Source organism: Notolabrus celidotus, chromosome 12 (assembly GCF_009762535.1).
Source record: "Notolabrus celidotus isolate fNotCel1 chromosome 12, fNotCel1.pri, whole genome shotgun sequence".
NCBI classification, from domain to species: Eukaryota; Metazoa; Chordata; class Actinopteri; order Labriformes; family Labridae; genus Notolabrus; species Notolabrus celidotus.
The window spans coordinates 10,315,758-10,329,530 of NC_048283.1; the positions used below are offsets into that span (position 1 = coordinate 10,315,758).

General features: G+C 38.1%; 1 protein-coding gene across 1 annotated transcript; it reads right to left on the reverse strand.

The window, feature by feature from the left end:
* Window positions 1-1,015: 1,015 nt before the first annotated feature.
* On the reverse strand, window positions 1,016-10,778 carry LOC117822352 (endoribonuclease ZC3H12A). The gene is made up of 6 exons (XM_034697038.1): window positions 10,500-10,778; window positions 8,278-8,711; window positions 7,566-7,705; window positions 3,162-3,396; window positions 2,894-3,000; window positions 1,016-2,797 (listed from the first exon to the last, which is right to left on the reverse strand). Exons 2-6 carry the CDS (start codon window positions 8,637-8,639, stop codon window positions 1,773-1,775), a joined length of 1,869 nt encoding a protein of 622 aa, XP_034552929.1. The 5' UTR covers window positions 8,640-8,711; window positions 10,500-10,778; the 3' UTR covers window positions 1,016-1,772.
* Between the last annotated feature and the right edge of the window lie 2,995 nt (window positions 10,779-13,773).

Below are 13,773 nucleotides of genomic sequence, written 5' to 3' on the forward strand. Positions count from 1 at the left end.
GTCGAGTCAAGTTGAGTAAAGCAGGGCTAAGACGGGCCGGTGGAAAAGGGCCATAAATAGTTGAGATACTTGGTGTGAATGAATGCTAATGGTTGAAAAAGCATGTGAAATGGGGCGCTGTTGGCCTAGCGGTCTACGCACGTGCCCCATATACAGAGGCTATGGTAAATGGTAAATGGACTTCTACTTATATAGCACTTTTGTAATCTGTCTGACTACTCAAAGCGCTTTTACACACTACTCACTGCTTTCAGCCAATCACACCCATTTACTCACTGATGGTAGAGGCTGCTATTTCGTGAGGGACCATCAGTATTAGCTAATCTCATTCGCACACATTCAACAGCGGGAACAATTTGGGGTTCAGTGTCTTGCTCAAGGACACTTTGGCATGTGACTGCAGGAGCTGGGATCGAACCGCCAACCGATTGCTAGACGACCGACTGTACCCACTGAGCCACAGCCGCCCCGGCTATAGCCCTTGTCGCAGAGGTCGCAGGTTCGATTCCAGCCTTGACCATTTACTGCATGTCCCTCCCCAACTCTCTACTCCCCACATTTCCTGTCTCTCTTCAGCTGTCCTGTATAATAAAGGCAAAAATATAATTTTGAAAAAAGAAAAAGCATATGAATATTCACAATTTCACAATTTCAGAGTAGCCAAAAAGATTCATGAGCACACAGACAAACATGAACACAGGACGACCTTTCCCCTCACCGGAAAATGTTTTTTTGGTTTGGGCTTGCAACCTGAGAGCTGCAGAGTCAAAAATGTCAAAAACTAGTGCAGCCCTCAGGCTTTCTCCAGTTCTTCAAAGAAATGTTTGTCATAGACCGGTCTGTTCAAAAGAGACCTAACTATTAGGTTTGATTTAGTAAGGGTACTTAGTTTGAAGCATAGGCAATACATTATTATGTAAGCACAGCTGAGTCTATGCTCCTAAGTTGGATAAACAAGCTGTTCTCCACAAAGACTGATACACATCTTCATAATAAGTCCAGCTGACGCACATCACATTCTTCACATGACATTTTTTAATCTTTAGTTTCTCTTTTAAAGCTCCTACATGAATTTGTACAGGATACATTTTCAGTGATTTTCTAAAACAGGATAAATTACGAGTGTTCATGAGAACTAACTTTCCCGTACATTTGCATTTTCTGTCGTTGCACAATAAGCCACATACACAAGTTTATAAAGAGCTACAGTAATACTTTTTCTGAGAACATTTGAAGAATCTGACAATAATTCACTCGCAGATAGCCTCTGCTTGTGCCAAAGTCTTGCCTCAGTTTCCTGGTCAGTTTGGGATTTACTGTAAATCTTTCCTCATAGAAACACTGCAGCTGCTCGTCACAGAGAAAACATCGAACAGGAAGACGTTCTGGAGAACTACGGGGAAAATGAAAGGAAAGTAATACTTTGTACAGAGATTCAAGAGAACTTATGTCTAGAAAATATTACAAGATATCAAATGTGATACAATATGCATCAACAGTCAAAACTCAGTCATGATTACTTTCAATCTAGAGGTGCTTTTCATCCGAAACGTGGACGACATGGTCACAATTGACGGCAATGTCATACAAATGTTTACAGCCCAGGATGAGCAAATTAGACTCCGATAATAACACATTATAGAGTGAAACATCTTTATGATGACAAAAAGAAAGATTCTTAAGAGGTTCTATGTTTACTTTAACAATATCAACAAAAGAATCACATCAGATCCAACTGAAGAGGGCGCTTAAGAGGAATACGGTATGATAAATCACCAGAAAATCCCTCTCTGGGCCTTCTGGTTGAGAATCTCTGCAGCCAGTTTCTCAGCATCCATCAGATGTGGAAACATCTCCATGACTGTGTCTACTTGATTAGGGTTGAAGATGGCTTGCAGATTCTTTCGGAGTTCCGACCTCTGCTCATCAAATGCGGCGGGCGACGCCTGTTGCTGACCCCAGGAGTGGTACTGCTGGTCTATGTGAGAGCAGCAGGAGCTGTGGGAGAGCGAGGAATGATTTGAAGAAGGCAGACTGCATGATGTCCTGGCTCTGGGCAGCCCTTGAAAGGGATCTGACCAGTAGTTCAGCTGATGATTCTGCCCTCCGGGGTAATGGAGATGGTTTGGGAGGCTTTGTTGTTGTGGTGCGCCGTGCGGGAACATGTGAGGGGGGTAGGTGTTGTATTTGGTTTGAGTCTTTGATTCCAGGCTTTGATGACGTTGAGGGAGAGCTGATGAAGGCACTGAATGAGGACAACACCTGTGGGATTGGCTGTTGTTGCTTTCCTCTACATGCACCGAGGTATGTCTGGATCCAGTGTGGGCACTTTGCTGCTGCGGCCAGGGCCTGTGGGAGTTGCTGTAGCTGTGCGTAAAGTCAGAGTACTGGCTCTCATAAGAACCGAGGCCAGAGTCCAGGTACTCCTGAGACACGTTGGCGTAGTAATGACTAGGCCGCTGGGGCAGCCCTGGCCACTCGCTCTGACACTGGCTACCTGTGACTGAACATGGCATATGATTCGGACTCTTCCTTGGGTCCTCCCAGTACAGCAGTGTATTTTCACTAACCAGACTGGGATGTGAGGAACGACGCTGGTCTTGAGGAAAAGAACAGGTATTATGGGTAGGATCCGGATCAATGTGATGCTGTCTGGGTGATGATCTGGTATTTCTGTCTTCTTTTACAGTAGAGATTTGGGCTTTTTCTCTCAGTTCATCAGCCAAGGAGAGGTAGGACTGGTTCGCCCGCTCTGGATGGTAGAACTTGCATTTGATGCCGTAAGTGCACTTTTTGTCTGAGGAGGACAGAAATGGACATTTTATTTGAGAACCGCATTATCAAAACCTCCAAAAAATGAACAGAAGAAGAAGAGTTCTTCTTTATATCTTACCATAGGGACAGAGCTGTCTCTTTTGCTCTGCTGGCAGAGGCTTCTTCCTGAGAAAGTTGTCAAGGCTGGGGCCATGGCGGCCAAGAGGATCATCTGGAGGCATGAACCTGGACACAAAGGAATAGATTTGAGTGGTTCATTCACAAACTCAACATGTGTGTTCACCTGATTGCACCTGAAAGACACAGTATGTTTTCCTGAACTGGAAACTATGAAAGGACAAGATCAAATCTGGAAACATTAGGTATAAAACAGGCTGATTCCTTACTTGTCATTGACAAAGGAGTACATGAGAAGCCTCTCCTCGATGCATTTCTTCCACTCAGGTCGTTCCCCCTGGAGGTCTCGGTAGGTGTCGTTGGAAACGATGACTCCCTCCGACTCGTACGCCAACTTGACGATGAAGCGGTCATCATAGCAAACCACCCGTTTGCCACCGACCCGGCGCGATGGAGTGAATACGACTATTTTGCGTTTTTCCAGCTCCATGAGGATGTGCTGATCTGAAAGTTAAAACAACCAGAAGTCAGACTTCATCGCCCCTTTGTCACTGTATTTACATCATTTTACATTTACAGAAACATATGTTTGTTTTGGCTTAATGGGGCAAATAAAGAGAGGGGTGTTATAAGTCCTCCCAGTCACAACCAACGGAAACTTTTAGTCTCTGCAACATTCCTGCCTCTTATAGATTATGGTGATGTGTTGTACTTGGGAGCCTTGGCTAAATGTTTGTTGTCTTTAAATAGTGTGTATCACTGTGCTCTGAGGTTTGTCACGGGTTGCACACGCCTCACTCATCACTGTGAACTTTACGTGAAAGCTGACTGGCCATCCCTGAGTGTGCGCAGGCATACACATTGGCTACGTCTAATTTATAAGTGTCTTCTTGGCTTGGTCTCAATGTATTTATGTGTTTGTCTTCAAAGATCAAAAAGACGCTATGCCTTGTGCTCCTGCGACACTTTACAAATATGTGTTCCCAGTGTTCGGACAGAGTTCAGTAAGAGAGTGTTCAGTTTTGCTGCTCTTACTGCTTGGAATACGCTCCAGAAGGATTTGAATCTGTCAGATCTTATCTCACTTGACGCCTTTGGGTCCATCTTAAATGAAAGACAGACCCCAGAACAGAGCCTGTGTTTTTAAATTCTGTTTTGTAATCACAAATTGCACTTAACTGAAAACAAGTTGCACTTTTAAATTATTGATTGCTTCTACATACTGTCTGTACATATGCTCCATGCTGTTGAGTTGTGCTATTTATTTTGACGTGTGCTGCTGACCTCTTAGCCAGGTTGCCCTTGTAAATGAGGTCTTGATCTCAATGAGTCTCATCTGGTTAAATAAAGGTTAAATAAAATAAATACATAAATAACCTAAAATCTTCCATTGATTCATTGACAAGAGACCAGGTTAAAGAATGCCACTCACAGGCACTTTACTATGTAAGGCCTCTACCTCTCGGCTCTGTCTTCACTTAACCCTCTACATGTTTCCTTGCTGTAAATAATTGTAACAGTTAACCACACACCCCCAAGTAAACGGGTGTGAAAGAAAAAACACTGCTTGACTTCCTGATGGGGCTTTCCCACGGATTACTGACGGACGCTTTTTTTTACTTCCTTGTTGGCAGAGTGAAAATAGAACCTTTGGATTGCTCCACCCAGGCTGCACTAAAGAGTGATGATGCATCAGTTTTAAACCAACAGTCCTCCCTTCATTGTGTATTTGTTGTTGGAGCTGTCAAAAGTTAGTTGAGCATGAATACTTTGAAAACATGACACTGAGGCTGAATGAAAGGTGGCTTCTCTTCTCAAAGAGACTGTGAAGTCTAGAAATAAAAGTCTAGATCTTGTAGATACACTGAAATATGTGGAGTTGCTCAGCCGTGGGGATGACATAGCTCTTCATAGCTTTATACTAACATCACCTCCATCATTCTTACTGTATGCGCACACTTCATGTTGTCTTAACTTGACACTGAGACATATCTTAGAGGCCAGTTGGGTAAGCCTTTGTTTCACATTTCACCGTGGTGCCCCCTGGCTTTGGCTTGAGTGCAGTAGTTCTTTATCTGACAACGCTGAAACATTATCTCATGACTACCATGAGAATGAATCACAGAAGCAGGAATATGCAGGCCTGCAGCTACAGTGACTGATGCCATTTAAGCGGAAGTTGTATCCCATTTCTTGGTAAATGAGTAACTATGAGGGATAGTAAAACCTAGCATTCAGGGAAATAGTAGAGCACTGATTCCTGTAAAATGAAGGAAATAGTTCAACATTTGGAACCATTACCAGCACTAACATTTACTTGACATAAGTTATTCCTATTACTAAATTTGATCATTTATTTTGAATGATAAAAATAGTCTAAAAAAGCGATTACATTTTTCTAATTGTATGTGCCGGATGTCTGCTCTGGAGGGACCAGTTGCCTAAAAGAAGAACAAGCAGTTTAACTCTGAGCCAAAAGATAAATAGAGACGTTCAGCTATTCTATTTTGTATGTATGTTGTTTTTTTTTAGTGCATACTGACACAGTGAAATATAAAATGCTAATTGGAGAGCTTTAAATGTGCTAACTTTTTAACAACTATTATCAAGGAAAAATCTACACTTGGGTGCTCCTTGAGTGTGACTCAGACCTAATCAAAACATTTGGTCTACAACCGAGAAATGTCTTACTTCTGCGAATGATTAATATCCTGTCAGGTACGCAGACTGGCACCCAAGCCAGCTCTGAAAGTCTGGCACTTCCTGTTCATGTACTGTTTAATAAGTGAAGAAAATGCAGTCCCCGTATTTCAGTGTGTGTACGAACGAACCTCTGTGAGCACATTTTCAAAGAGAGTTGCATTTGCGTCGTCAAACTTGTTAATGACTGAATCAGCAGCTTTTTCGCTTGATCACCTCACAGAAATCATTACCTGTGAGCACAATCACCAATGATGAGTTGCTGAGCTATTAACTTGATATGCAGTGTTCGTACGCTAGCTTTATAATAAACTGAACTGGCTTGGGTTACCAATTACTAACCCTAGAAGACACACTGAGAAATGAAATGAGTCTGAATCAGTGCTGTATGTTGGGATGGTAGCTAACGATGACAGCTTATGAGTTAGCTTACTGCTTTATGTACTGAAGAGCGTTTTAAATGGGATGCAACCACTTCAAAGTTTTGTTTAGCACCTCTAACTGAGTGTATCATTAGCATGTTGGAGTCAAGTGCTGCAGCTTTCAACTAAAACAGTAAGCTAGTTAGTCTAGCTGACATGCTAGCCAAGGAAGTTTTTTTTAGAAACATACCCGCTTATACTACTTCTACTACTTCTACTACAACTACTACTACTACTACTACTACTACTACTACTACTACTACTACTTCTACTACTACTACTACTACTACTTCTACTACTACTACTACTACTACTACTACTACTTCTACTACTACTAAAAATAATACATACTTCTACTACTACTAATAATAATCAGGGGTTCCCAAGGTGTGGGTCGGGACCCCCTGGGGGATCGCGAGACACAAATGGGGGGTTGTGAGATGTCTTCTAGAATGTTTTTTATTTTTATTTATTTGTTTAAAAATATTAATTATTATTATTTGTGTTTGTTTATTTACCTTGTAGTCTTATGTTTCTTCGTTTTTGTTTGATATGTTAATTAGTATTATTTATTTATTATTAGTATTATTTTAGTATTTTTTTGGAGTTATTTATTTTTGGAGTTATTTATTTTTTCTTCTCTGTGTTGGTTTTGTCTTACTTATAAGTAATTTGTTAATTTGTGGTGAACAAAGAAATACTAAAAAACTGTACATTTTACCCATGATAGTAAAAAATATCGACAAGAATAGTAGCTAAACTTGAAATAAAACCTTGGAAATTGTAAATGTAATGAGTTTTCTGCCTTTCTTTTTGCCAGATGACTCTTAAGTTTAGGGTTAGTGAACAGTTAATTATTAAAAGCATCAGTAGCAGTAGGTTAATTCATAAAGTCACAGGAAACACAGCCACATGCTCATATAGATAGGTAAATTTTCTGCAGACCAGCTAAATGAAGCCACATTAAATCACTTTGAGGGACAGTGGGGTTCGCGGGTCTTTGGCACCTATATTTTGGGGGTCGAGGACTGAAAAGTTTGGGAACCCCTGATGTACAGTATATATGATATCAATAAAACCACTACTACTACTACTACTATCAATCAATCAATCAGCACTTTTCATGCAATGATATCATACCACAAAGTGCTGTACATAGAAATATAATAAGAATCATGAACTACTAATGATAATACCTCCTTATAAATATTTGCTTTTAGCCACAGAATGTTTATGATCAGTGTTGGATATTTACTGTGTAATACTTCAGAGGCTTATTGTAAGCATCCCTGTTTTTTTTTTTAAAAGAAGCTTAGCTATTTTATCATGTAGTGCAGTAGTGTCCGCACAAACTACATTTTCCACATTAAGGTTTTGGCCCTGGGGGGTTTGTTAGCTTTGTTAGTTTGGTGTAATAAAGCTGAATTTAAAGTAGCTTAGCTTGTGATGTTCTACACTAACACTGAAACTGTTGATTGTGATCTGATTGTGAAAGGTTTGTGAAACTAAATGAATCATCTGAAACAGTTTGTACATTTCTCGGGCCCTCACCTGTGATGGGGGCATCGGGTCGGGGCTGCTCTTTCCGCCAGGTGGGAACAAACACAGTAATGGTTTTATGACCCCTGTCCAGGAAGAAATTTACTGCCAGCTGGATGCCTCGACATGAAAACAGTTCCTTGTTACCGTGACTGTGAAAAGAAGCAGACGAGAGGAGTAAGTTGCAAAGTGAGCTCTGATAAGTAATTGGAGAAGTATCAAATGAAAGGGAGCAGTAAAAATGTGGTTGTTCTGAGTAAACACTTCATGTCTTTGAATGTTCTCCCTCCGGCAATACGTCACAGAGAACTTCTTGTATAACACCTTATTTATGTATTGAAAGGTGGTGATTCTTGGGGTGTGTGCCTGGAATTTGCATATTGTAGCAGTAGCCTTCACAAAAACATGCACAGGCAGGGCAGTGAACGCCCTTTTTAAACAGTCAAGTGACATGGTACAAGAGAAAGATACATGTCTCAGGGTCAGGGTTGAATATCAACACAACAATGAGTGATGACAGCTTGAAAAATGTTATTTCAAAGGCACTTTACTGTCCATGGGTAAACAAAGAGTGTTATGTCTGTTGAGTTGCTTTTGTGCAGGTATGTGAGCAGCTTTGTGTCTCACAGTATAAAGACAAAGAAGCTTTGAAAACTATGAATGATGATTTAAACTGATGAGTTACGATAGTTTAAATGAGAGAAAAACATATTTAAAAAATCACCTCATGGCAACGTTGCTGCCATCAACAACAACTGGTCTCAGTTCTGTGTCCGCAGTTTTCCTGTCCCCAATTTGTGGTGTGTTTCTGCTGGGTCCAGGGACCCAACTGGCAGGCAGCAAAGGGTCATTTTGCCCCGTACTTCTCTCCTCACCGTCGGCCCCAGACATGCTAGTCCTGCACCGGACCAGCTCTCCCAGCACCGAGTTAGTGTCCGTGTTGAGTCCGAGCTTCCTCAGAGCAGCCTTCACCTCGGCTGAGGAGTAACCCAGTTTTCTGAAGAAGTCCACTCTGAGCTGCATCTCTTCGCTGTCTTGCTCCAGCAGGTCTGAGGTTGAGCTCTGGCTGAGAAGTGTCTGATCCATCCTGGAGCATCTGGGCCCTCTTTTCAGCTACACAGAAGACGTGTTACACAGCCGCAGGGTGTCACTGACTGACTGAAGGAAAAGAGACAATTGTAGAGGAAACAAGTTTACTTGACATCATTTGACCCGGCTACATGCAGTTTTCACTTTTTGTTTCTCTTAATCCTGTGAACAAAAAAACTAAAGAAAAAAGGATTGCAAAATCCAGCCTGACTCAGTTTCTTATCTTTATAAATTGCAGAAGATTGACTAGTCTATAAATTAGGAGTCTATACAGAAGTTGCATGACGAAACAGCTTACTACAGTTTGTTTGCCTACACAGTTTCAATGATTGATCAACACAAGACTAATCATAGTTTTGTAGGCAAAAGTGTTCCCTGTCATTGCTGTCAAGTGTAAATACTTGAGAATTTTCTGCTTTTGATGATCATATACTAAAGTACAACTAGTTATTTGGGGTTTTTGACACTTGAGTGAAAAAAGCTAGATATTAATATGCTAGAATGTTCAGTAGGCTATGCTAATGAAGACAGTGATGTAAGCATAGACTACTTCTTGTATTTTTGTTTAACCAAACAACATAATTGATAATTTTGTTGAGTAAGTCAATTAAATATGACAAATTACTCCAATTAGATATATTCCCTGATCATTGAGAACAATCTCTGAATTTCCATTTCTACAGAGGGGGTTAGGGCCACTGTGTTGATTTTATTTTATTTTTTAAGCGTTTCTTTTTTTAATCATGCCATTTATAATTTTACCATTGCTGTTGTTTTCTGACTGTCTGTTACTCTGTGAAGCACTTTGGGCTACATGTTTTTATGTATGAAAGGTGCTATATAAATAAAGTTGAGTTGAGTTGAGAGTTGAGTATTTCATATAATATCAGCCAACATAGTAAGTAAAGACAGAACTCTAACTTTAACCACAGAATTCTGACTTTAATCTCAAAACTCTGACTTTAATCTTAGAATTATTACTTTTCATTTTTTTTAAACTTTATTTTTATTTAATTTTACAATAATTTGAAAACAAGGTCCAGACAAACTAAATTAAAGTTCCATACAACAACAACAACAACAGCAACAACAGGGTCAATAGATTTTGTTGGTATTACTTACATAACTAGAGGAGAGGAGCCTAGCACAGGATTAATTTCCTTCATTTTGTAAATATTTCTTCTTTATGGCTATACAGTGAAGATAGTCTATTTTATATAATATCAGACAACATAGTACTCAAGACAGAATTCTGACATTAATCTCAAAATTCTGACTTCAATCTCAGAATTCTGACTTTTTTCTCAGAATTCTCACTTTAATCTTAGAATTCAGACTTTTTTTCTGGAGTAATAATAATAATAATAATAATAATAATAATAATAATAATAATAATAAAAATACTGGCCCTTTCTTTTAATTTAAAGTGGTCCTAATCCTCTTCCGTACATTTCCATCTCAATATTACACAATATGCTACAATTTATGCTTTCAATAGTCATGTATCTTCAATCTTAGTCGCTGGAGTTGCCAAATTCGGGGTTGTTACTTTGACAGAATTCTCACATTTAATAACCAATTGTTAAAACGACATTTAAAATGACCCTCTGTCTGCTACAGTATCACGTCTGTATGACCTGTTCCCCTTATGAAGCAAACTGTACACTTTGTTCGTCTGCTTTGCCTTACTCTTATCATCTTTTAGAGTCTGATAAAATACAACAGGAAGAAACGTAAACTGGTTGACTTGGCTGAGTCGTGACACAAGTGACGACAGGTTTCTAAATGTACATTTCCAAAGCTCGCAGACAGGCAGATAAGGTAACATCTTGGCTTTCATTAACAAACCCAACTTACCTTCAGTGTTCGTCTCTTTCTCGTCTCGGTCCATCTGTCAGCACAATCACCCACAACTCCTGTTAATGTTTCTAAGTACAGTAACTTTGACACAGTTCCGACTTGTTAGCACCTCCCTCCTGGAGAAGTGGTTTCTTCCCTTCTTCTCTTCCTCTTGCCGGACGCATGCCGAGCTTTGAAGAATTTGCATATACCGTACTATCAGAGACAAGATAAAGTGTTCCCTTTCCTTTGGCTGTCACTCAGACATGCTGCTGTGCTTGTTTTGGGCTTTTTATGTTTGTGGGTGTGATACGTGTTGTCTTTGTTGATGTTGGATTCCCTCAGAATAAAGAGTAGCAATAAAGGCATGTGAATAAAGTCCAATGTTCATTTGTTGTTAGTTTAAGGCATCAGATAACATGTAAAGCAATTAAGTTAAGTAAATATTTTACTTTATATTGCACAATTACATTTAAAAATAACGCTACTTTAAATTAACTGACACTGATCGACACATAATAATGATAATAGTTTTATTTGTAGAGCATTTTTCAAAAAACAGATTACAAAGTGCGTCAAGATAAAGAAAAAAACATATTTTAAAATACATAAAGTTCACCTAAAAGAACTCTAAAGGATTAAAATTATTTCAAAATATATAAATTAAGACGGTTAAAGTAAAATAAAGTAAAATAAAATTCAGATAAAATTTGGGAAGGCTCTGCGGTAAAAGTATGTTTTAAGAAGGGTTTTAAAAGAGCTCACTGACTCATGATACAGTCATGTTGGTTCTGTTACATTTTTAAAGATCTGTTCATTTTTAAGATACAGGGGAAATGACTGTGGCCCTGAAGGACAAAACAAATTTACAAAAGATGAAATACTTTCACAAAGTTGGAGACAAATTTACATTTCAGAAAACATATTTACAAAATTAAAAAAACACATTTATAAGCGGTGAGACAATTTTACAAACAATGGAACACTTCTATCATTTCTGAAACAAATTACATTCATTTTTAACGGAAAGGGAATATACCACACACTGGAAGTGATCCAGTACCAAACGGAGTACCAGGACCAAACGGAGTACCAGTACCAAATGTTGCTCTGTTTGGTTTCACTCCATCCAAACAAACTAAATGACCCCTCACTGAATCCCTCCAGGATCACTTCCGGTATTTGGTACATTCCCTTTCCGTTAAAAATGAATTTAAATTTGTTTCAGGAATGGTAAAAGTGTTCTGCCGTTTTTAAAATTGTCTCACAGCTTGTAAAAAGTGTTTTTTTTTATTTTGTACATTAAAAAAATTTATTAAATGTAAATTTGTTTTCCAAGTGTTTGGATTTTGTAATTTTATTTTCTTAAATTGAAATTTGTTTTCCAAAATGTAAATTTTTCTACAACTTTTTAAAAGTGTTTCTTCTTTTGTAAATTAGTTTTGTCCTTCAGGGCTACCGTAGAAAATACACCAAATTATGGTCCAAATGATTCATGAGGGGAACCATTCATTTTCTGTGGCAAAATGAGAGCAATAACAAAGCTGAGGTAAAATAGAGATGTTGAGCAATGGCTCTGTCATTTTGTATTCTACTCTTTCATGTGTTAATGGTCACTGGACATCCCCTTCCTTTAATTTACATGATAATGAACTGCAAAAACACTCAAAGACACAAAGAACAAATAAGGCACCTGACGCCCTCTAGTGCTGGAGAGCAGAACTTCCAAAATGTCTCCACATATAGCATCAGTTTTTAACGTGCTGTGATTCTTTTGTACAGAGTGAAAATACCAGGAACTGAAATGAAAACTATATGTAGAATACTTTTTTTCAGATATCATTTCATGTTTGTTTTTTGGTAAGCAACAAAATATGGTTTAATAAATAAAGGTCCTGGGTAAGTGACAACATGAATGGAGCATATTGCATCATAATCCAGACAGGTACCTCCCCTCCCTTTAGTTTAGGAGCTAAGCCTTTTAAAGCTTAATCCTGTTAAAATAAACTATAGGCCTATTAACCTAATTGGTCGATTGTATTACTTGATGTGAAGAGGACATCAAGGAAAATCAAACGCGATACCATGGGTTAAAATTGACGATATAATAAATGAATGTCCTCTATTGTTGTGATCAGAGTGTATTGTACAGCTGAACTTGACCATCCAGCTCTAGAACCTGAATAGGTGTCTAAAGTTGTCTGAATTAAAATTCAATACACTTGATCATGAGCTAGAGCAAGAACTCTCTGACACGTAACCTTAAAGTGCAAATACATAATGTATACTTTGTTGTGAATGTGTCATCAACAAACAAAGGCAAAACATCTTTGTTTAAGCACATCATAAACAGCATAGAAGACTTTTTTTCTTTTTGGTGCAAGTTGTGTGATCACTTTTTGTTTGTTTTCTCCTTTGAAATGTGTAAACCCAATTTGGGGCAGAATACTGGATAACAACTTCAATAAATTTTTATAAAGAGCTCTTATAAGTGCAGAAAACAAGATAACATACAGAAAACCTAGTATTGTTTTGTGATATGCTGTGGTGTGTGTGAAATATTGTTCTGTTTCCTGAAATGTTGTTGTGTTTGGTGAAACATTATCATGTTTTCAGGAAGGGTTGTTGCGTTTTGTGGAATGTTGTTTTATTCTCTGAAAAGTTGTTTTGTGAAATGTTGTTTTGTTTTGTGAAATGTTGTTTTGTTTGTGAAATGTTGTTTTGTTTTGTGAAATGTTTTTTTCTGAAATATTGTTGTGTTTTTTGTAATGTTGTTTTGTGTAATGTTGTGTTTTGTGAAATGTTGTTTCGTTTTGTGAAATGTTGTTTTGTGTAATGTTTCCAAGTTGTGTGAAATGTTGTTGTGTTTTCTGTAATGCCGTCGTGTTTTGTGAAATATTGTGTTTTGTGAAATGCTGTTTTATTCTCTAAAATATTGTGTTTTATGAAATGTTGTTGTGTTTTGTGAAATATTGTTCTGTTTCCTGAAATGTTGTTGTGTTTGGTGAAACGTTATCATGTTTTCAGGAAGGGTTGTTGCGTTTTGCGAAATGTTGTTTTATTTTCTAAAATGTTGTGTTTTGTGAAATGTTGTTGTGTTTTGTGAAATATTGTTTTGTTTTCTGAAATGTTGTTTTGTTTTGTGAAATGTTTTTTTCTGAAATATTGTTGTGTTTTTTGTAATGTTGTTTTGTGTAATGTTGTGTTTTGTGAAATGTTGTTTCGTTTTGTGAAATGTTGTTTTGTGTAATGTTTTCATGTTTTGTGAAATGTTGTGTTGTGTGAAATGTTG